The 24,955-nt window shown below is 37.3% G+C and overlaps 1 protein-coding gene across 1 annotated transcript in view; it reads left to right on the top strand.

Annotated features, from left to right (window-relative positions):
* Positions 1–6: 6 nt before the first annotated feature.
* LOC116273026 (WD repeat and FYVE domain-containing protein 3-like) overlaps positions 7–24,955 on the top strand; it is a 55,017-nt gene continuing 30,068 nt past the window's right edge. The window contains exons 1-11 of the mRNA XM_031661969.1: positions 7–1,740; positions 4,604–4,767; positions 7,595–7,743; positions 8,875–8,995; positions 9,871–9,956; positions 12,103–12,183; positions 15,978–16,032; positions 16,297–16,416; positions 19,790–19,907; positions 20,848–20,954; positions 22,470–22,623. Coding sequence (XP_031517829.1) covers positions 1,623–1,740; positions 4,604–4,767; positions 7,595–7,743; positions 8,875–8,995; positions 9,871–9,956; positions 12,103–12,183; positions 15,978–16,032; positions 16,297–16,416; positions 19,790–19,907; positions 20,848–20,954; positions 22,470–22,623 — 1,273 coding nt within the window. The 5' untranslated portion in view covers positions 7–1,622. The remainder of the gene's footprint in view (positions 1,741–4,603; positions 4,768–7,594; positions 7,744–8,874; positions 8,996–9,870; positions 9,957–12,102; positions 12,184–15,977; positions 16,033–16,296; positions 16,417–19,789; positions 19,908–20,847; positions 20,955–22,469; positions 22,624–24,955) is intronic.

Here is a 24,955-nt window from a genome sequence, read left to right as displayed (position 1 = left end):
AATTCATTGTCTTGCCCATCACTAACAATGCTTTTATCTTTTTAAATATTAGCAATTTTGAGTTGAAGATACCTCATACAAAAGAATTTTTATGGTACAAAATCTACCTTCCTTTCATTTTCAAAAATAGTGCAGTGTTCTTGTTTGTTTACCCATCAGATCCTCCAAATTGTAATATTATTTTACATCATTTTAATACTTTCCTGTGTCAAGTAATATTTTCAGTCTCCATTTGCTGTATATCATTCCTCAGTTCACTGGCAACTGTTTCCTTGCTCTGTGCCTGAAGTTAAAAAAGGCTAATGTGGCTTCACTTAGTTATTTTTTTATCTAAAATTTGGTTCAGTATCTCATTCTACATGTCTCACCCAAAGGACACTTGTTTTCCACTTTAGTTGGAAATCACTTAAAAAAAATGTTGCTTGAAAAGGGCATTGTTGTAAATGATGCATATTGACTATTTGAGTTTCAAGACTAGACCGATAGTAGAATTTTTAAAATTACGTATTCTTGTTTATAGGAAAGTAAAGTCATATTTAGAAGGGGAAGGTTTCAAAGCATGTTTCAGATTTCATATTTTTAAAATTATTAATCCCTGGTGTGGGTCTAATTCTGATCCGAGGATCGTATATACATGCCAACTTTTCCCTCTGTCTGATATTTTGTAGGATATTTGAGATCTTAGTTTCTCATCTTCTATGATTTTAAGGGGAAAACAATTTAAGTCAGTTGGAGAACCTGTTTTGAGAATAAAGGCTAATCAGGAAAAGAAATGTTCATGTATCATGTTCTAAGACATCAAATCCTTATGTTTCTAGGTAATTAATTTCTTCTTCAAAATGGACTGCTGTATGTTCTTAATATACTCATTTAGTTGAGTTAGTTATGGGTCATATTACTTTACACAACAGACAATGAGAATGAGCAAATTGGAGAGAGCAGCTTGCAGTGGCAAGCTAACCAGAGTGTCAACTGGCATAAAACTTCTTGATTCCTTTTTGGGTCAGGACTCTCAGAAGGATCTGAAGAAGGTTTTGGCTGTTCTCAGTGAAACCTGGGAATATAGGAAAGAATAGGGCAATTGAGTCTGTACCTCCAAGTATTTGAACTACACACTCACACTGATTATTCTGAGTGTGTGGACCTTTAGGCCTGACCTAATTACTTCACTTGGGGTGGAAGCAAAGTTCCAGGCTCCTCACAGACTAGACAGGCTCTTTGCAGCTCGATGCTCTTCAGCAGTGAGCATTCTCTTTACTGGATGGGGAGGTTTTCTCATACACCAAAGAAGACACACTGCACTAACACAGAAACGTTTTTTGGCTAGAGATTATTTCAGGAAGAACAAAACTGCTAATATTGTTGTTTTATGTATGTCTTTAAAAAACTCAATGGAATTTTAAAACAGAGAAACCTAACCCAAAAATGTGGATTTACTGTATATACATACAGTCTATGAAAAGCCCCTTTAAAAAGGTAACACACCTTGACACCATACCTTTCCTCAAGAATATTATGTTTTAATTCTTGATGATAGTTATCTTCAGTCATTTTCTTTTGTCACTTCTTAGAAACCCGCTCGATACAGAAGAGCCGTAAGTTATGACAGTAAAGAGTACTACATGCGACTGGCCTCTGGCAATCCCACCATTGTCCAAGACACCATTGTGGAGAGTTCAGAAGGCGAAGCTGCTCAGCAAGAACCAGAGCATGGGGAAGACACTATTGCTAAAGTCAGAGGTCAGCCTGCCTTTTTGATTTTGATTAAAAGTGATTTTGGAACATTCTTGTATTTGAATTCATACAAAAATTTGAGCAACTGTAAATAGTAGGCCCAACTTTTAAAATATCTATACATATTTTACCATCTCACCCTTCTTAACGATTGATTTCTTTGTCAGAACTAAAGACACTTGCTTTTGTTTATTGCCTACAAATGAATGTCACGTGCCCATTGGCTTAATGGTTTTTTAATTGTATTTCTCAGAATCCTCAATGGCACTTGATATTTAGTTTTTTTTTTAATATGCATATGCATTTTTTCATGACACAGCCTCAGAAGGTCTTGAGAACATGTGCCTCAGCACTTGATATTTTAAGTTAAGGGCTTAATAACTAAATATTTATAAAATTAAAATAACTATTAAACCTGTAATTAGTGCATATTAGCCAATAGTAAGGAATAATGGTTTTTCTTCCTATGAGTTGAGAGAGATTATCCCAGATCTAAACTTTAGGAGCTGAATAGATGATGAATTGGACTACAATGTCCATGGACTTTCAGATTCTGTACTTTTACATTGGTGCCCTCAGCCTGAAATGGTTTCTTCTTTTCTACAGCTTCTCCATTATCCTTACCTTAACACATCCTACTCAGTCTTAAACTCACTGGTCATGTATAAAATCATCCTTCTCTAAAGTCTTCTCCAACTCCTCTGTTCACTGATAGTACTTTGCGCATGTCTGTTATAGCAGTTTCAGTGATTTTTCACTGCTGTATGTTTCCATTTTCTAATTTATGAGTTTTTCTCAAAGACAGATTGTTTTTTCTTATTTTATAAATTTTGACACATGACTAGCACAGAATGAGGATTCAGTTCGAGTAAGTAAATCAATTCGTTGTTTTAATCTTAAGCCTCTGATTCAACACAAATTCAAAAGTCTTTGCATATTCTATACATCCCTAAAGTGTAAATTAAGATTTTAATTAAAAGTTAGTTTTAGAATTAAAAACTAAGAAATTAAAAATGAGTTTTCATGAGTTAATAAATTAAAAATTAGTTTCGGATTGTTTTAAAGCAATCTGTTTAGGACTGTGTCAACAAAAAACACTATTTAAATTGTGATCAGTTTCTCCTGTTGTTATACCTGTTCTCTCATGTGATGACTATGACTTACTAAACATTTTATAATTGTTCCAACATTTTCATAAAATCACTGAAACTTTTGGTAGTTGAACAGAGATTTAAAGCCTTCTAATTTTGTTGACATTGCACCAGCACAGTTATTGAATTGGGTTCAAAGCTATTACTGGATACAAGCCAAGGTATAATCCACAGAGTTTGATAGATTGTGTTTGGGTCATTGGCTCTTAACTTCTCTGGCCTGATTCTAATTGAGCTAAAAGCATAAATATACAGGGTATTATGCAAGACATAGAAATGGAGGTTTTGATTCATTAAGCTAAAAATAATGCAGCTGTAAGCTTTCTCCCCTTGTGGATGTTCTCTGGAGGATTTGATCTCTGTTGCTTACTTATTACACTTGTTCGAATATGAAAACAAGGCTCTTCTCAAGGCAAAGCAAAACCTCTGATAAGTAATATTCAAAGGATAAGACTCGGGCTGACTTGTGCTTTTCCAAAGTGCTTAGAGCAACTGTAACAGGCAGGTATAGTGTTACTTTGGATGGCACAAAGAGTATTAATTTAATCAAAATATGTGATTTAGCGTGTATTTTAAGGATTTCTCATACTTTGGGTCCTAGCGTGTATTTTAAGGATTTCTCATACTTTGGGTCCTCACTGGTTACTATCAACTGATTTTAATTTATCCTACTCTGATTACTAAAAAGTTGTCAAAATGTAGGTAGTAAAATGTTTCCTTAATCTGCAGATTAAATTATATGTCCCTGTATTATAAAGAATTCTGTTCTTTCTGACCTGGTATTTTGATCAAATTAATTCATGTATGAAAAACTGTACTGCCACTTGTGAAATGAGGCATGAAATAGTCTTCAAGAGTCCTCCAAATAGGTGGGATATCTTGTAATCATGTTTATTTTTTACTTTTTTTGAGACAGAGTCTTGGTGTGTCACCCAGGCTGGAGTGCAGTGGCATGATCTCAGCTCACTGCAACCTCTGCCTCCCAGGTTCAAGCGATTCTCCTACCTCAGCCTCCTGAGTAGCTGGGACTACAGGCATGCACCACCACACCCGGCTAATTTTTTTATTTTTAGTAGAGACAGGGTTTTGCAATGTTGCCCAGGCTGGTCTCAAACTCCTGACCTCAGGTGATGGGCTCACCTTGGCCTCCCAAAGTGCTGTGATTATAGGCATGAGCTACTGCACCCAGTCATAATCATGTTTATAGTTTGCTATCTTTATTTTTGTGACAATACTTGATTATTTATTCATGGTGTCCCCTTAATGACACCTACCTAAGCTACACCATTCTTACTATTATAGGTTCTGTTATCATCATCACCTGACACTTACTGAGAATTTATTATGTATTAAGCATAATGCTAAGCACTTCACATGAATTACCTAATGTAGTCCAACAATCCTCTAAGAAGATACTGTACTTGTACCAGGTGTTTTTTTGTTGTTGTTGTTGTTTTAAGACAGAGTCTTGCTATATTGCCCATACCTGGCTCTTGTCCCAGTTTTTTAGATAAGAAACTAAGGTTCAGAAAGTTGAATAATTTTCCAAGGTCATTAACTCCAGAGGACTATGTTCTTAACCACTGAATGTGCTACCTCCCTATACCTTCCAGAATTGTCTCAAATTGGATATCTGTAGAAGGGACTACATGAGACTAAACTGCTTCTGCACAAGGTCCTTGCAATGCCACATGGCCCTCTTGGTTATTATACTGTAGGTTTGGTCAAGCCTCCTCTAAAACGCTCCCGATCTGCACCTGATGGAGGAGATGAGGAGAACCAGGAGCAGCTACAAGACCAGATTGCCGAGGGCAGCTCCATAGAAGAGGAGGAGAAAACAGATAATGCTACCTTACTGCGTCTGTTAGAGGAAGGAGAAAAGGTATTGTGCTTCTGAAAAGTAAGGATTGTAAATATTTCAGTAACATATTATTAAGACAACATGAGTTGATAGGGTAGCTGTGGAAAGTAAATGCTTTAGCCTCTGTAATAAAATACAGCTTTAAGCAGCCTTTTGGGTTCAGTACTCTACTTCTCTCTTCTGTAAGGGTTTTCTCACTCCCCTGGAACATTAAACAGCATAAGGTTTCATCAGATACAGTATTAACAACTGGCACCTAATTCTCTGTCTTCCTCTATACCACAGATCTTGCCATAATTCTCTATTTCAAGTCCATGTAGACAGCCTATTCAGCAATCTGGCCTTGTATTTTTTTCTACATCTCCGTAATTCCAGTAATAACCTACCAGCAGCTTCAGCCAATCTGGACTGTCACCTCCAGCCTTGGATTATTTAGCCCCTACTGTCCTTCACTCACAGAAGATATCACCTTCCTATTTCTCACTCAACCTCCAATACCCTGCTCACCTCTCTGGTCTCATTCCACTGACTCTGTCTTATAACCTGATCCCCTGCAGCCTGGTACACCTTGGAGTTCATTACACCCACCATGTTGTGTTTTTTTTCCACTCTGCACTTTACTCATTGTGTTGTCCATGTTGCATTGCTATAAAGGAATACTTGAGGCTGGATAATTTATAAAGAAAACATGTTTATTTGGCTTAACACTTCTACAAGCTGTACAAGCATGGCACCAGCATCTGCTTGGCTTCTGATGAGGCCTTAGAAAGCTTTAACTCGTGGCAAAAGATGAAGGGGTGCAGGCTTGTCACATGGTAAGAAAAGGCGCTCTTGTGTGAACTGATAGAGTGAGGACTCATTACCGCCAGGACGACACCAAGCCATTTGTGAGGGTCCCACTTCCATGACCCAAACACCTCCCATAAGGCTGCCCCTCCAACAATGGGGATCACATTGCAACATGAGCTGTGTAGGGGACACACATGCAAACCATGTCACTCATATTGTTTTTTCCTGCCAAAATGCCCCTCTTCTTTTTACTTGCTTAACCTTTATCCTAATAAATCCTGTGTGTTATCCCATTTATCTGGATGTTTGTAATAGTCAAACATAGGAAGCTTTCTTTGACTCTTTTGCTAGCTCAGGCTTGGTTGGATACCCTTCCTCTATACTTTCATGATGCCTTATATATATCACTCTGTATTATGTCATAATTACTTGTTCCAATATCTTTCTCTTGTCCTAGATTTTGAGCTCCTTATAGGCAAACTGTGTCTTATCCCTATCTCATTGCCTTGCACAGGTCCAGTTGCATAATAGATAACCAATAAACCTTTGAATGAAGGCATGATTGGTTGAACAAACAAGGGAATGAATGACGTGAATGTGTCATGAATATCACCTTTTTAAAGGATGTTCTTTTGTCTGTTACATTAGATCTTGGTATAAAACCTTTGAGGTCTTACGCTCTAAGTAGTCACTAGAAATTGGAGTATAATCAAAACAGTTCTGTTCAAATGTGTGCCCTAATTAATATTGAATGACAATACATTAAGAAAAGATCATGTAACTATAAAAGTACCCCAGATATGAAGGAAGCACAAGAGAGGCTTCTACGGACTGGGGAGCATTCTGTTTCTTGGTCTGGATGCTGGTCACACCAAATTTTTAGCATTTGAAAATTAATCCAGCCATACACTTAGGAAATAAGCATTTTGTGTGTGTGTGTATATATAATATATGTATGTATGTATGTGTATATATGCATAAATATACTGCAATAGAGAAACTTTTAAAGTATATCAGGATTGATCAGATGTAGCAATGAAAATTGACTTATATTTAGGTATTTTAGAAAGCTTACTACAATGCTTTCATTTTAAAAATTTTAATCTCGTGAGTACAGTTTTTGCTGTAGTTGCTTTAAGTTTTAATAGTGCGGGAAGTGTATTCAAACTGACATTTGTTTAACTCTGATTTAATTGCTGATTTTTGTCTTGACTCATGTTGAACTAAGTTTAAGCAAGAAAGAGTTTTTACAAAGAATTAGATACTGCCCTTTGGAGAGAAAACGATACTTACTTTGAGAGATTTAGCAATGCTCCTTCCTATGAGGAAAACACACCTTCTGCCAAGCTTGGCTTTTTGCAACAGTACAATAGTCTCCAGGGAGCAGAATCCAGGTGGGGAATGAATAGAAACAAATTCTACAGTTCCATTTCCAGGGGATATGATGGAAAAAGAAGGTAAACTGTGTGGAAGAGAAAACAACCAATAATTCCTAACCTGATTATGTACATTATCTCACTTATTTCTCACAAGTCAATTAGAAATTTACAAATGAAGACATGGAGGCTCAGAGAAATTAAGAAATTTGACCCAGTCTACAAAGTGGCAGACCTGGAAATTTACCCTGAGTTAGCAGGCCCTGCAATTTTCACTCTGTGTCATCTTGCCTCACATAGAACACAATCCTATTCTAATCTCCTTACATGTATGCCTCAATTCCCTTTCCTGCCAAGCTTGCTGTGTCTGTCTCCCTTCATGAGGGCAGGAGCCTTATCTAATGTTCTTCACTTTTAGAAGCTAGCGCATATGTGCCTGGCCTACAGAAAGTACACCCAGAATATTGAGAGAGATGGGATTGGCAGATGAGTGGATGGGTATGAAGGAATTGTTTAGTTTTACTCTAGTCAGGTGCAAATCAGACTGTAATCTAAGCTTATTCTTCTGAATATGTTTAAACTCTGATTTAATATGCTTAGCTCTAGGGATGCCATAATAGTCTAACAAAAATTGATCTTTACAAAATACCTGTATTAATGAATGTTTACGGGCTTCTTTATAGATCCAACACATGTACCGTTGTGCTCGAGTCCAGGGCCTAGATACCAGTGAGGGGCTCCTTCTTTTTGGTAAAGAGCATTTTTATGTGATTGATGGATTTACCATGACAGCAACCAGGGAAATAAGAGATATTGAAACCTTACCTCCAAAGTAAGTAAATGAATGAAGAGACACAATGTATGACTGTCTTTAGAAGACAGAAAGTATATTTGCATAGTTTTCTTTTTTAATCAAAAAATTGTGTTCTAGGTAATGTTCTCTCTCAGTTTGTGTGTATTCATCATTACATACTCACAAAGATGATATTCAGTTATTTTAAGGTAATAATGAAAATGTTTGGCTTCTTTATTAAGATGAAAGCTAAATAACGTTTATTTCTGTGCATTCCGAGTTATTTATATTATAATCTATATATTTATAAATTTATTCTGAATTTATAAATCGTCCTTTTAAAAAATATAGCAGATATACAATTGTAGAGAAAATGCAGGTAACTGCACAATACTCCTAAAAATGAAAGAGCATCATCAGGTACTGAGTACCCTAGAAACAGCATGACTAAAGCATTAGCAGAGATTTACTGACTGAGTTGTAGGCATCTTCCTTTTCTTCTGCTGTCCTGTGATGAAACTAATAGTAAGTAGTGGAAAACTCGGGAGAGAGACCAAGCTAGAAAAAGGATAAGAAGCTTAGGGCTTAGAAGATCAACAGGCTGGCTGCTTCTCCTCTTTAACATTTTCCTAGCACCCTTGAATACAGACATTGTTTCTATAGTTCATTCCTAGGAGATATTTCAAATAATTACTTTCAGCAACAGTCAGGGTCACATGAAGACTTTTATGGGTCCTTTTTCCATACAAAAATATTTAAACTTATATGTTGTGACTAATGGTATAAATATAATCACATATTAAAACATTTTTTTCTACCTTTTTCTTCCTAAAAGTTGATTTTTTTTTCTGATTTTTAAAATAAATTAAGACATTTTCTTGGTCCCCAGAAAGTATGTGAGCTGAAGCACTGTGCTAACCATGTCTGGTGAATAACTTGGTCCTGACAGTAATAGGGGAGTTTTTAAAATTGCATTCATCAAAGGGGGTTCCTTGTATCTCAGGTAGCTAACAAATTTTTCTTTTAAACGTATTTTTTAACTGAAAATTCTGATATATATTATTCCTCCATCCTGTTCATGTGTTTAAAATTAGCTCTCCCTTTGTGGAACAGTAAATTTATCTCTTGCTGTGTTTTTGTTTATTTGCTTTTTCTCTTGGCTGCCTGTAGTATGCATGAGCCAATTATCCCTAGAGGAGCCAGGCAAGGTCCTAGTCAACTCAAGAGAACATGCAGCATTTTTGCATATGAAGATATCAAGGAAGTTCATAAAAGGAGATATCTCCTGCAGGTGAGTCAATTTAGTAGTACTGTTTTGTCCTGTTTCTTTATTCTGAAAATGTATTATTTAAAAATTGGTATGTGCCATGGAAACCCTCAATAGGATCTGTATTTATTTATTTATTTATTTATTTATTTATTTATTGAGACGGAGTCTTGCTCTGTCGCCCAGGCTGGAGTGCAGTGGCGTGATCTAGGCTCACTGCAAGCTCCACCTCCCGGGTTTACACCATTCTTCTGTCTCAGCCTCCTGAGTAGCTGGGACTACAGGTGCCCGCCACCACACCTGGCTAATTGTTTTGTATTTTTTAGTAGAGACGGGGTTTCACCATGTTAGCCAGGTTGGTCTTGATTTCCTGACATCGTGATCCACCCACCTCAGCCTCCCAAAGTACTGGGATTACAGGCATGAGCCACCGTGTCCGGCCAGGATCTGCATTTAGAATAATCCTTAGATTTGGTTATAGACAGACTCAGGTCACCTCAGGTCATGTGGATGCATAATTTTGTACAATGCATTTCTCTTGTTTAAACACAACCTAAAATTTGAGTGATTATCTTTGTTATCCATCTTTCCCTGTAGCTATCCAAATTAACATTTTAGTTTTCTTCTAATATAAAAATTACATCCTTACTATAATTTTATAAAATTATAATTGTATGATAATTATTTTTATTCTGTTATTAAAGATTTTAGAAATAAATTGAGCAGAATAAGAAATATCTGTTTATTTTGTAGCTTAATCTTCAGGGAATTCATGACTTTAAAAGTGTTAGCAAATTAACTTCTTGAACATTGTAGAAATTCATAGTGGAAAAGTTAATATATAATCTTATTTGTGAACTTCTGTTTTTTCTTAATGTTTTTCTCTCTGATCATTTCAGCCTATTGCTGTGGAAGTTTTCTCTGGAGATGGACGGAATTACCTCCTTGCTTTTCAGAAAGGAATTAGAAACAAAGTCTATCAAAGGTCTTGTTTGTTAGGAACACTTTGTATACTACTGTGGGAAGAGATGGGAGGGGGAATCTTTTCTCAGTTTTGCTAGTTTTTAAAAATCTAGAATTTAGATCATTGAGCCAACATCTTTGAAGAAAATAATTTGTATTATTGTTGCCAGCCTCTTGAAACAATTGTTCTTCTAACTTTTAAAATAATGCAATTCTATTGTGACATACCATTTTTCCTCCTGCTAACTTATAGTAGAAATCATCAAAAACTACTTTTATCACTAAGTCCTGTGTCTCTACATACAAAGGATGATGAAACTGTAGCTTTAAAAATAAAACTTTAGTTTCTTTTTTTTTTCTTGAGACAGAGTCTCGTTCTGTCACCCAGGCTAGAGTGCAGTGGCCTGATCTCGGCTCACTTAAAACTCCGCCTCCCAGGTTTACGCCATTCTCCTGCCTCAGCCTCCCGAGTAGCTGGGACTACAGGCTCCCGCTACCATGCCTGGCTTATTTTTTTGTATTTTTAGTAGAGACGGGGTTTCACCATGTTAGCCAGGATGGTCTCAATCTCCTGACCTCGTGATCCGCCTGCCTCGGCCTCCCAAAGTGCTGGGATTACAGGCATGAGCCACCGTGCCTGGCCAAAAATAAACCTTTACTTTCAAAATAAGGTTTCTTTGTATTTACCAAAATGAAGCCAATGCAGTTTCTTGCTATTGAATGCAAGGACTGAGTTCCCTTAGAAATTTAATTTACGTGGGACTTTTCTCTGGCCATGGAAGGGATGTTGGATACCTTCATCCTTGAAAAAAGTAGTATAGCTAAATAAGGCAGATAGTCTAATTTAAGCATATTTTTATCTTTAATAAACTATATTTAAAATTTCCTTTTAAGCGAAAAACAGGCCAAGCTATGCAATGGCTCACGTTCATATCCTCAGCACTTTAGGAGGCCAACGAGGGAGGATCACTTGGGTCTAGACTTCAAGACCAGCCTGGGCAACATAGTGAGACCCTGTCTCTATAAAAAAATAAAATAATTAGCCAGGCATTGTGGCACATGCCTGTAATGGGAGGTTGAGGTGGGAGGATTGCTTAAGCCCAGGAGGTCAAGGTTGCAGTAAGCCATGATCACACCACTGCACTCTAGCCTGAGTGAGCAAGGCACTGTTTCAAAAAATAATAATTTTTTTTTTTTTTTTTTTTTTTTTTTTAGACAGAGTCTTGCTCTGTCACCAGGCTGGAGTGCAGTGGCATGATCTTGCCTCACTTCAGCCTCCGCCCACCAGGTTTAAGCAGTTTTCGTGCCTCATCCTCCCAAGTAGCTGGGATTTCAAGCATGTACCACCACACCCAGCTAATTTTTGTGTTTTTAGTAGAGATGGAGTTTCATTCACCATGTTGGCCGGGATGGTCTCAATCTCCTGACCTCATGATCTGCCCACCTTGGCCTCCCAAAGTGCTGAGATTACAGGCATGAGCCACCGCACTCAGCCTATAAATTTTTTTAAAAAGGAAAAGCAACACGTATCTCTGGTATTTAAAGATCATTCTCTTGAATGTGTGAATAATAAGGCTATTCTGAACTAACCATGTAGATGAGAGGCATTCTCTTGCTCTTTGAAGGGTGATGTAGATCCTGGCAATCCCTCTATTATAGAAAATTTTTATATTTCAAATTATTTCCATGAGGAATAACTAAACCATCCAACATTGCTTCTCATTGCAGTACAGTAATATTACCTGTGAGCAGCTGGGAAATGAGGGTGGTTCAAATAAAGCACGTGTGGATATTGATTGGTAGCCCAAAACTCCTTTCACATATGGGAAGAGCTAAGTAAAGTGATTGAGATTCACTTTTACTTATCTGATTTTTTAATTTCTAAAGGTGCTATTGTTTTTAGTGCTAAGAAATTTTTTCCTATTCAGAGAAGTCCAAAATAATAGATTTTGTTATGGGCATTTATATTTGGCTCTGGATGTCATCATATTTTTTTTATAACCCAAAGAGTATTCTAATTATTATATACTCCTTTTGCCTGCCATTCAGTGGGTTATGGGAGGGTAGATGCAACTATGAACATCTAAACAAATCATCCTTTCTAAAGCTTCCCATTAGATCCTGACTGAGACTTCATTTTCAATTTTATGCTGTTTTAAATTTTTCAGGTTTTTGGCTGTAGTGCCGTCTCTAACGGACAGTTCAGAATCCGTATCTGGACAACGACCAAACACGAGTGTGGAGCAGGGGTAGGTGGTTTGTTCCTTGAATGTTACAGTTTAGTAGTGAAGTTGGGATGATTCATATCTGGACAGTATTATTTAACATTTTAAATGAGTGTTTTTCCCCTAGTGGTTGCAAACTTTTTTTTAAGTACTGAAAACTAAAGGAAGAAAAGAAAAAGGTATGCATAATCACTATGTCAAATCACTGCTCACATTTTGATCAATTACCTTCTGTTCTTTAAAGCATGAGTACATTGGTTGTGTACATAACTGAGTTTATACTCTAAATACAAGTTTTTATCCTGCTTCTTCTATTCAGTGTTATATTTAAATATTACCTCTTGTCTTTAAAAAACTATTCAGAAACATAACTATCATTTGCTACCTATTCATCACATATATAAAACATCATGTAATTTTTGGATATTTCATCTTTGTCAGGTTTTTGCTTTTTTTAAATTATTGTTATTATTATTATTTTGAGATGAAGTCTCACTCTGTCACCCAGGCTGGAGTGCAATGACACATCTTGGCTCACTGTAACCTCCGCCTCCTGTGTCCATGAGATTCTCCTGCCTCAGCCTCCCAAGTAGCTGGGATTACAGGTGCCTGCCACCACACCTGGCTAATTTTTGTATTTTTAGTAGAGACGGGGTTTTGCCACGTTGGTCAGGCTGGTCTCAAACTCCTGACCTCAGGTGATCTGCCCGCTTCGGCCTCCCAAAGTGCTGGGATTACAGATGTGAGCCACCGCGCCTGGTGTTTATCAGGTTTTCTTATCATAAGACTGGAAATGTGATTCTTCGTTATTATTTTTTTTTTTTTTTTCTTTTGAGACAGAGTTTCCCTCTGTTACCCAGGCTGGCGTGCAATGGGGTGATCTTGGCTCACTGCAACCTCTGCCTCCTGGGCTCAAGCGATTCTCAGCATCAGGCTGAGCAGTTCTCAGCCTCCCGAGTAGCTGGAATTACAAGTATGTGCTACCATGCCTGGCTAATTTTTGTATTTTTAGTAGAGAAGGGGTTTTGCCATGTTGGCCAGGGTGGTCTCAAACTCCTGGCCTTAAGGGATCCGCCCATCTTGGCCCACCAAAGTTCTGGGATTACAGGCATGAGCCACCACGCCCGGCTATGATTCTTCATTATTTTATTGTGGTAGAGTCCCCTTAATAAAACAAAGAGTAGGAATTTTAAGGCTCTTGATACACAAAACCAACTTGATATTCATAAAAACTATACAAGTTTATATTGTACTATTAGTGGATAAGTTTGTCTCAATAGATACTTGCTAACTTTGTGTATTATTATTATTATTATTATTATTATTACTGGGACGGAGTTTTGCTCTGTTGCCCAGGCTGAAGTGTAGTGGCATGATCTCAGTTCACTGCAGCCTCCGCCTCCCGGGTTCAAGCAATTCTTCTGCCTCAGTCTCCCAAGTAGCTGGGACTACAGGTGTGCGCCACCATGCTCGGCTAATTTTTGTATTTTTAGTAGTGATGGGGTTTTACCATATTGGCCAGGCTGCTCTCGAACTCCCTACCTTGTGATCCACCCACCTCGGCCTCCCAAAGTGCTGGGATTACAGGCGTGAGCCACCACACCTGGCCTGTATATTAATTTTTTTATTTTATTGATTTTATAAAATGTTTTCTCATTTTTTAAATGTATATTTCTTTGATTATTAGTAAGCATGAGCTCTGTATATGTTTATTAGCCATTTAGAATCATTATTTGTAAATTGTCCATATCTTTTGCCTATTTTTCCTTTGAGATCTCATTAATTTGTGTAGGATTTTTCTACCATAAGTTATTACTCCTTTGCTTGTCGTATTTGTTGCAGATTTCCCAGTTTTCCTCTAAATTTTGCTTTTTGACATTTACATTTAAACCTCTGTTTTTGTGTATTCTGAACTGTCAGTGATTCCTTTATGCTCTTTATAGCCGCATTTCATGTTAGCGATGCCTTCTAGATGACATAGCCATTTCAAGAATCCATAGACCCAGCTCCATTTACATCACTCAATAAGTGGTAGCCTTTTATAATCCACTGGAAAGAAGCAGTGCTTTGGGGCTGTAAATTAATTATTAGAGCATGCAAGAAAATGACTTTTGAAAGTTCTAGAGATTATGTAATTTGTAAATAAAATTTGATTCCAATCTGTGTGCCTCTATATATGTTGTGTATTTCTCTTTAAGTTTTGTTTTTATTTTTTTATAGCCAAGCCTTAGCAAATACAATGCTAAATACATGCTTTTGTTAACCCCAGAAACATGTTCTGCTCCTAATCATTTGTGTTGTTGTTAACATAAATACAGGAAGTGAAAAATTTCCTTAAAAACATAATGAGCCTTTTTTCTACTTGTAAGCAAATTGTTACTGCTTCCTAGATAATCTTAAACTTGCTATTTCTTTGTTCTTGCTACTTCCTGTGCTGAGTTGGCAGTTGTTAAAGAACTTTTAAGAGCTCAGAGGCAAGAAACAGAAATTCTTTTCCAACTTTAGTCTTCCATTTCAGTTGTTCCCTTTCTTACGATGTTGAAGAGTGATCATGGCTATTTTTCCAAAGAGAGTATCTTGTGCATTCAGTTTGTCTGATGGAAAGACTATCTCAAAGTGGAAAATAGTACCATCGAGCTGGATGTGTTTAGGACCTAAGGTTTACAAATGTATTAATTTCCTTTCAGAAAAGAAAACATATAAATACTTTCTCCTGGTTCCATGACCAATTATTAATTATCAATATTATAAAGCTGATAAACCTTAAATAGGATTTTATAACATTTTAAGGAAGTCTGCTGTCCCCAAAAAAGTAATGCTTAAATTTCAAATGGCCTGGACACCAGTGACTTTCCTGTTATACAATATTCATATTTTCATTCACTTATCTAATGTATTATGTACGTACTGTGTACAGAGTATTATATAATATTTCAGTTATTCTAATTAAGTATCCTTGGATCTGTTTGCTTAGTGATTATAGTAAAAATAAGAAAGACTATGGTTAGTGTATGGCTTATGCCTCTAGTCCCAATAATTTGGGAGACTGAGTTAGGAGGATCATTTGAGGCCAGGATCTTGAGACCGACCTGGGCAACATAGCAAGACCCCATCTCTACAAAAAATAAATTATAAAATAGTTTTAAAAAGAAAAAGAAGGCCAGGCACTGTGGCTCACGCCTGTAATCCTAGCACTTTGGGAGGCTGAGGTGAGAGGATCACCTGAGGTCAGGAGTTCGAGACCAGCCTGGGCAACATGGTGAAACCATGCCTCTACTAAAAATACAAAAATTAGCTGGGCATGGTAGTGAGTGCATGTAATCACAGCTACCCAGGAGGCTGAGGCAGGAGAATCAGTAGAACCCAGGAGGCAGAGGCTGCAGTGAGCCGAGACCATGCCACTGCAATCCAGCCTGGGTGACAGAGCAAGACTCCATCTCAAAAAAAAAAAAAAAGTTGAACTAGATCAGTGTTCTTCCAACTCTTTTGAATATGACCTAGAGTAAAAAATATATATTACATTCATCCCAAGACACATAAATGGAGTTATAAATACTCAAACAAAATTCACAAAAAAATACTTTCCCTTAAGGTATGTGATGCCTTCTGATGTCCTCTGTTTTCTTCAATTCAGTTCTATGTTACTTCATATTTCAAAATGCTGATCACAGCCCACTAAACTGATTTTATGACCCACTAATAGATCCTCCACAGTTTGAAAAATTCCTGGACCAGATGACTTAAATTTTTCAACTTTATAATTTTTCAGATTTAAAATTTTATTGCTTCTAATTTATTGTATTATGTATTGCTTTTAGATCTGGGTTGCTTAGCACTTTGGTTGGAGAGAAGTCTGTGACTCAGAGATGGGAGGTAAGTTTAATGAATATATGAGCTTCCTTAGAAGTTTGTAGTTAGAGTAGAAGTCATACAGTTAAAAGCACTTTAATTATCCATAAAATATATACCATAGAGAAAATGTTTTATTTTCATTCTTTTTAGAAAAAAAAGTATTTCATTGTTCTGAAATCTGTTAAAAAGAATTTGTCCTTTACATCATTTTGCATATAAAATTTTAAAAGCTGAACATAGTGGAAATCATTGATTGCTCAAAAATGAATATTCATCTTTTTCCAGAGAGGTGAAATCAGCAACTTCCAATATTTGATGCATTTGAACACTTTGGCTGGCAGATCATATAATGATCTCATGCAGTATCCTGTCTTCCCCTGGATCCTTGCAGATTACGACTCAGAGGTAAATCTTAGTAGAACACATTTTCAAAAATAATTTTAAAATGCTACAGTTGAAGCAGGGTGCAGTGGCTCATCCCTAAAATCCCAGTACTTCGGGAAGCCGAGGCAGGCAAATCACTTGAGCCCAGGATTTCAAGACCAGCCAGAGCAACATGGCAAAACCCTGTCTCCACTAAAACTGCAGAAATTAGCCAGGTGTGGTGCTAAACCCCCATTGTCCCAGCTACTCAGGAGGCTGAGGTGGGAGGATTGCTTTAGCCCAGGAGATGGAGGCTCCAGTGAGCCAAGATTGCGCCACTGCACTCCAGACTTGGTGACCTACCAAGCAAGACTGTGTCTCTGACAAGAAAAAAAAAAAAAAAACTGCAGTTGCCTAAATGTTTTATTTGGTTTGTAGTTTAATGTTCTCAATAGGCACAGGCACTTAATTCAAATAGATGAGAAGCATTTAGCACAGACATATAAAAAGTTTGGATAATTGACCAACTTATTGAGTACTGGCCATTAATTCATAATATCTATTCAGTTTTTTTAAGTGCTGATTAATTTGCATCTATTGGTGGATATCAGAATCCATCTGTGTAGTTTGAAGTGTTTGTTAGGAAAACACAAAGTAACCCTTCTACAAAACATTACTGCCACATAAAAGAAATTTTTTATACTATTACAGAAAGCCCTGGGAGAAGATTTCCAACAATTCAACATGTACCTGACAAGTCTCAAAATCAAGAGCAGATAGAAGCATATGAATGTTTTGATTCCTCTCTTCCTTTACCTCCTGTCTGATAGACATCTGATTATTTTGGAAATGAACCGTAGCAGGCAAAACAAAAGACACTTAGCCCTAGGTAAACAACCAAAAAGATTGTTTTTAAAATTCAGAAATTCATTAGACCTTCTTATTCACTAGAATCATGGCTGCTTATCCTTTCAGAAATTTTATACATCAATATATTAAAAAGGATAAAGCTTCTATCCTCAGAAAATTTTGGTCTAATGAAAGAATGAAAGGAAATCCACCCTTTATGCATGGACGTACGTTAGTGTATTTGATGTTTGAATCTATATATTTGCTTGTATAGTTAATTTGCATACCTAATGCATAATACATAAATAATAAAAGGAAAAGAAGAGATCAGGAGTAAAGATTGATAAGTGAAAATATTTTTTCTTTAAGTCCATCAAGGAAAGTTAGAAAGAAAGTGTAGATTTTTAAAGAGACAGGAAGTCCAAAAGAAATGTGGTTTTCTGAGAAGGGAGTGGAGAACTTTGTCAACCCATATTTGAATATGTATCTCACATGAACATGACAGGTCCCATTACTGAACCTTCAATTCTCTACCTCGTTCTCCCGATGCAATTCTGACCCTCACTGTGTATTCCCCATCTTAGGAAGTGGCACCATCATCCATGCTGTCTTACAGGCTGGAAATTATTTTCCTACTGTCCATGTCTGCTCAGTGGCCAAGGCATTTCTACCTTTGTCTTCGTCAGTGTACCTAGTGTCTCATTTCAGGCCCTCTGCATCTTCTATTGGACTGTTGCAGCAGCCTCCTAACTGGGCTTAATGCTCTAGTCTCTCCTTCCTTCACTATGCCTTCTACACTGCAGCCAGTTTCAGGAACACTAATTGAGTCATCCCCCTGTTTAAAATCATTCAGTGACCAGGTGCTGTGACTTACACCTGTAACCCCAGAACTTTGGGAGGCCAGGGAGGGCAGATTGCTTGAGTCCAGGAGTTCAAGACCAGCCTGGGCAACACGGAAAACCCCATCTCTACAAAAAATACAAAAAAGTAGCCAGGCGTGGTGACAAGTATCTGTAGTCCCAGCTACTCAGGAGGCTGAAAGGGGAGGATCACTTGAGCTGGTGAGGTGGAGATTGCTGTGAGCTGAGAGTGTGCCTCTGTACTCTGGCCTGGGCAACAGAGCAAGAAGCTATCTCAAAAAAAATAATAAAATAATGAAGTAAAAATAAATAAATAATAAAATTATTCAGTGAATCACTGTCATAATTTGGGAGAGAGTTGAAAATCCTCACTATAGCAACCTTTTCATTGTAGCTCCTGTGTATATATTTCTCATGTCCTCCTAGAACAGCTATCGTGGGGCACCCCAGATCCCTCTTCTGTAATTTAGTGGCTTTTCACACACAGCCTGACCTGCCCGGTGCCCATTGTGCATTTCTTCTCTCCACCAACTAACTCAACTGACCAACTCCACCTCATCCTTCAGGAAACACTCAAGTACCAGCCCTGTGATGTGGACCCTTCTGTTCTTTTTCTCCTTTGCCTTCTATTCCCACACTGCCCTATAGTTGTATAATATGGTACCTATGTTGGGTTTTTTCCCCACCATTTGAATCATGGAGCTTTCTTTTACAGCATAGTCCTGCAGTAATCATAGGGTCAAGGTCCTTGAGCACACAGACCATTTTATGTCTCTCTCAACTCTCAGCCAATGGGATGATGCCTGGCACTTTGTACATACTTTAACATTTGTTGAATTAACCAGAAAATATAAACGAGGTACTTTACATATAAACTTTGAGATAACAAATACGCTAACTTGACTTACATTCAGAAATGTAGATCAGTTTCTCCTGCCCAAGATTTTTAAAAATAAAAGTTTGGCAAAACTGGTTATTCATGATGTCCTATAAAAAGGACACAAATATGCCACAGGCACATATTTCAAATTTCTACTTTCAAAATCCTCAGGGAGTAAATTTTAGTTTCCTTTTAAATATATGAATTAGGTCAACTCATCAACTTGTAAAGTAATCTCTGGTAAACTAGAAGAATCCGTCTCATTGGGAAGTTACTTGATCTGGTGTAATGTTATCTTTTAGAGGTGAAAGAATTACTGAGTGTTCTAGTTTATATCAGTTCCAGATCACCTCTGAGAAGAAAATGCTCAGAAGTAACATTGGAGGGAGACAGGGTGGGGGTGGAGGGAGGGAGGACACAGAAGGGAGATCTGATCCTCCAATTATGTGAGTGATGAGGTTAACGATGAATTGGAGCTATTGTGTCCACAGTCTCCTGCTGGGTCCTTGCCAAGACTTGGAAGCATTTTCCCTCTTAATCCTCATCCCCTAAACCTGGATCCTTAGTGGCTTCCCCTGTGAAACACATAATTTCCAAAGCACTTATCTTCCAACTGAATCGGTTAACCAACTCCCATGTGCCTGTCTGTAAAGTGTGGATAAACAGTACATACATAACATTATTTTGGAGTCCAGTTATGCCAGCTTGACCCTATAGATACTAGTGTGTTTATAAATCATCATCGTCCACTGTAGCCACTGTATCTACGTTAGTGAGGCTAGATAGTGTATAGTAACTTGAAATTGAGTTACACTTTGTATTTTAGGAGGTGGATCTTACTAATCCCAAGACGTTTAGAAACCTGGCTAAGCCAATGGGAGCACAAACAGATGAACGATTAGCTCAGTATAAGAAGCGATATAAAGACTGGGAGGATCCTAATGGTAAGGAACTTTTTCTGTCATTGGACCTTTTACCCAAGTTTCAAAAGTAAGTCATTATGTAGCGGTCTGACATTCTCACATCCTCCTTCAAATTTCTTATATATCATATCTATATACATTATATGTCCACACATATATGCAGATTATTATAGCAGAGGAATCAAGTTTGCATGCCAACTTGTGGCCATGCTTAGAAGGCATTTTAAATAGCTTATTAGAGTATTGGTGAAAAACTAAGTATTCCTGCTTTGCATAGGACAGAAATTTCTCATCATAATCTGCCTCTGTCTCTAATCATATTTAGTCCAGGAACCACACTTTAATTTATTGTCTCTCTTTAATTTTATTGAGGCAATTTTTAGAACCCTTTTGCATTTAAAAAAATGACTATATTCTAAAATTATATAGTTTACTTGTTATTTATTATGTTTAATGTTTATTGTGTTTCTCCCTCAAAAAGGCAAAACAAACAAAGGAGAAAGAAAGCCTAAGCTTTTTGTTCCCCCTCTCTGCCGAGGAGAATATGTAGTAAAAATACATAAAAAGTGCTTAATATTCATAAACAACGATTTAGAGAAATATGTAATTGCAAAGCCAGAACCTAATAAAAAAGTAACTATAAGTGCATATCCTGCTTTAGTGGAAGATGGTCTACTATTAAGGGTTAACTATTATAGTAAGCCTCAAAACATGAAATTGGTAGACATACTAAGTTTGTGGGAATAGGCCATTGAATTATACTTAATTTGGACTACTGTCAAATATAGAAGAGAGGGATAGTGGTGTCATCATGAAGTTTTCCTGCTGAAAATGCCAGTACTAACTGCGTTTAGTGTCACAGTTATCACATGGGCTATTGTTTTCAAACATAAAGTAATACTGATTTTATTTTTCATATTTCTTCTTTTGGTTTCAATTATGCTTTAATTTTCTTAAACAGGAGAAACTCCCGCATACCACTATGGGACCCACTATTCATCTGCAATGATTGTGGCCTCATACCTTGTGAGGATGGAGCCTTTCACACAGATATTCTTAAGGCTACAGGTAAAACTTTAAATTGGAGGTTTTTCTATTTTATACTATCCTCTTCTATCTAAAATGTCACCTTTTAAAATACCATTATCTTCCATTATAAGAAGCTCTGTGAAGTTTTAATGACAAAGTAATTACATAACTAAAGTAGAATTTTGTTGGACCAAAACTGATAATGAACTACAATTCGCTTAGAACAAATAAGTGCCAGCATCCTTTAATCAAATACATAAGTAGCATACATTTTTCAACCAGCCCTAACTGGTTGAATTAAACAATTTTTATTTTACAAAAACATGATATATTCCAGCTCATTCTCTGTTTCCTTGATTATGATTGCTTTTCTGGACATTCTCTTTCATTTATTTAGCACATATTTAATAAATACCTACTGTGTGCCAGGCACTGTTCCAGGTACTTGGGAGGACTTCAATTAATAAAGAGAAAAGCCTTACCTGTGCAGTTTATGTATTTCAGTTGAAGGAGACAGCCAAATATCAAAAATAAGAAAACTGTGAGGTGTTTTAGAATGTGATAAAAGCTATCAGAAAGATATAGGTCCGGAAAGGGGGATGGGAGGTGGAGAGAACAGGAGGTTGGGCAGGGTGGGATGCAGTTTTAAGTAGAGTGATCAGAGTAGGTCTCCTGTGAAAAAAAGTCTAAAGGAGGTAAGGGTGTTGCTTCTGCAGATATCTGGAGATACATGTTCCAGGCAGAGGGAAGAGCTTGTGCAAGGGCTCTAAGGCAGGCTTGTATCTGACATGTTTGAGGAGCAGCCCAGTGGCCAGTGTGTCCAGAATAGAGTAAGTAAGGAGGAAAGTTAGTTGTAAGGGAAGAGGTCAACAAGGAAACAGGGGCTACATTGTATGGCAGGCCTTGGCAGCCATGGCATGGACTTTGGCATTTTCCCACAGTGAGCATCATAAGACAGGTACACCGTGTTCACTTAAAACACAGCAGCATGGGGGGCTTTACTGAAGAAGATGGGTAGTGTACCTGAGGCTGTGTAGTCAAAAATATCCCTTTTCTATTTTAATTTGCTTTATCAGTCTGTAACTGATCACCTTTTCTAATTCTCCATTTAATTCTCGTTAGTATGAGAACTTGCATATCATGTTAATTTATGCAAAAAACATTCAAAACGTAATTTGAATGTTTCCAACTGTAGATGATTTACATTAGAATCTTTTCTTGTGATGGCATCATCAAACTATGGAAGAACTCATATTTCTTACAGCCTTGTCCTCTCTTTAAAATCTACTGTTTTTTGGATGACTTTTTAAAATCTTTACATTTGATTTTCAGTTTGATTATAAAACAAATGTGGAGAGAACCCTCTGTAAGGATTACCCCAAAGAGAAATAGATGTTTCATGTTTATTAAAAAATTTTGTGCATTTAATGTAGGATAATGAGAAATTGAAATGTCACCAAATATAGTTGGAGTTTTCAAGCTCTTGAACTTGATAGAAGCTGTCAGGTGGGAATGGTTCTGTAATAGAGAGGTGTCTTCTCATTCTGCCCACAGGGTGGCCACTTTGACCTGGCTGACCGGATGTTTCACAGTGTGCGCGAGGCCTGGTATTCAGCATCGAAGCACAACATGGCAGATGTAAAAGAACTTATTCCAGAGTTCTTTTATTTACCAGAATTCCTATTCAATTCCAACAACTTCGATCTAGGTACGTAGAGCTGTGGCACTGTCTTAGGAATGTCAGCCAGGAAAAGCCCAATAGAAATAAGTCACTTTTCTGAAGATTGTCTGCAGCACACATTAACAAGAAAAAAATTTCGTTATAGTTTCTTGCAGTCATTTGCTATAATTGGGTGTGGTTACATGTCATTTTTGAGGTTACAAAAATTAGCTGGACGTGGTAGTGGGCACCTGTAATCCCAGCTACTCAGGAGGCTGAGGCAGGAAAATTGCTTGAACCTGGGAGGTGGAGGTTGCAGTGAGCCAAGATCGTGAACTGCACTCCAGCCTGGGCAACAGAGTGAGACTCCGTCTCTAAATAAATAAATATTGAGACAGATTACTTCCAACATTTAGAATTTTGTTGTTTTGATGAAAACAAAGGTGAAGTGAAAATTTATTTGAAAAATATTACTGTTGAAACCCATTAATAGCTAAGAGTGGTATATCCGAATTTTTCACATATTGTTTTAATCTCGTTTATTGCCTAATGTATTCTTGGTTTATATGCTAATGTGTTTTAAAATTAGAACTTCAGAATAACTTTAAGTAAATCCCTTTTCTTTATCCTGTAAGGGCTCTATTTTCTAGAAAAACAGGACCAAATCAGCACTTACAAAAACAAGAAAAACTTCATCAGTGCTGTTTTTATATTATCTGGCTGTTAGAGGAAGTGGATTTGACTTTGGTTACAGTTTATTGGAACACAGTTTGCTGATCTGTGCTTCTGAGTATTTCTTTTAAAGCATATCAGAATTCCATTGTTTTCATGTTAGAGTATTCCTGCCAGATATTTGTTGTTTTATATTTTTTCATTCTTTGTATTTTCTACTGTTTTATAAGAGTTAGCACATAAATTATAACTGTACTACCTCCAAATTTTCATGAACAGAAAATACAGGGAAGTGTTTGTATCCTATACATATGGAAGATATTTCTATTTGAAGTTTGCTAAAGATAATTTTTGTATATTTAATTGTCCATCAGCAACTCTACCTTTGTGAAATGGGATCTAATGGGGAAGATAACAAGACTCTCTCCAGAGCCCCAGGAAACGTCCTGAAATTGATTTTATTACCTCCAGTTATGCCTAGAGCTCACCCTTGAGCAGCTAAAGACACAACTTTAGGGCTTAGAATTAGAGAAAGTGATGGGTTTTCCCAAAAGAATAGAATAGATAGTCAACAAGGACAATCAACAAATACCTGCTGTAGCCTTTGACTATGAATGCACATTAGCATTTTCTTTTTTTGAGACAGAGTTTTGCTCTGTCACCCAAGCTGGAGTGCAGTGGCATAATCTCTGCTCACCGCAGCCTCCACCTTACAGGTCCAAGCAATTCTCGTGCCTCAGCCTTCCAAGTAGCTGGGATTATATGCGCCACCATACCTGGCTAATTCTTTTTCATATTTTTAGTAGAGACGGGGTTTCCCCATGTTGGCCAGGCTGGTCTTGAACTTCTGACCTCAAGTGGTCCACCCACCTCAGCCTCCCAAAGTGCAAGGGTTACAGGCGTGAGCCACCACGGACAGCCACATTAGTGTTTTCTTATGTTCACTTATAATTCAACTTTGGAGAATATTGCCTTCTTCCCCAGGGATACCACTGTCAAAGAGACAAATATGGAGAGGCGCAGAAAGAAAGAGATAGCTCATAATCTTCCAGAAACGTCTATCAGTTATGATAATCCATGTTGCAAAGGTGTTCCAGACAGACCACTTACAAATCCAACCAACCAATCTACTTTTAAAATAAGTAAATTTTTAAAAAGCAGGATGTATCTTTGTTATGTTTACCCTCATAACAAATTATCTTCCCTCCTTGAAATAGCATACTTTAAAAAACAGTGGTTGAGCCGGGCATGGTGGCTCACACCTGTAATCCCAGCACTTTGGGAGGCCAAGGCAGGTGAATCACTTGAGCTCAGGAGTTCAAGACCAACCTGGGCAACATGGCAAAACCTCATCTCTACAAAAAATACAAAAATTAGCTGGGCGTGGTGATGTACACCTATAATCCCAGCTACTCAGGAGACTGAGGTGGGAGGATCACTTTACCCCAGGAGGTCGAGGATACAGTGAGCTGTGTTCATGCCACTACACTCCAACCTGGGTGATAAACTGACACCCTGTCTCAAAAACAAAACACTTCAAAACACTGTATATAAAACCTAAAGTCATACGATTCTTAAAAGAAAACATAGGGGTAAATCTTCATGATCTTGAATTTGGCAATGGATTCTTAAATATGATATCAAAAGTACAAGCAACAACAACAAAAGATAAATTGGACTTAATCAAAATTAGAAATTTCTGCATCTA

Source organism: Papio anubis, unplaced genomic scaffold, assembly GCF_008728515.1.
Source record: "Papio anubis isolate 15944 unplaced genomic scaffold, Panubis1.0 scaffold319, whole genome shotgun sequence".
Classification (NCBI taxonomy): domain Eukaryota; kingdom Metazoa; phylum Chordata; class Mammalia; order Primates; family Cercopithecidae; genus Papio; species Papio anubis.
This window is presented reverse-complemented; position numbering and strand designations above follow the sequence as displayed.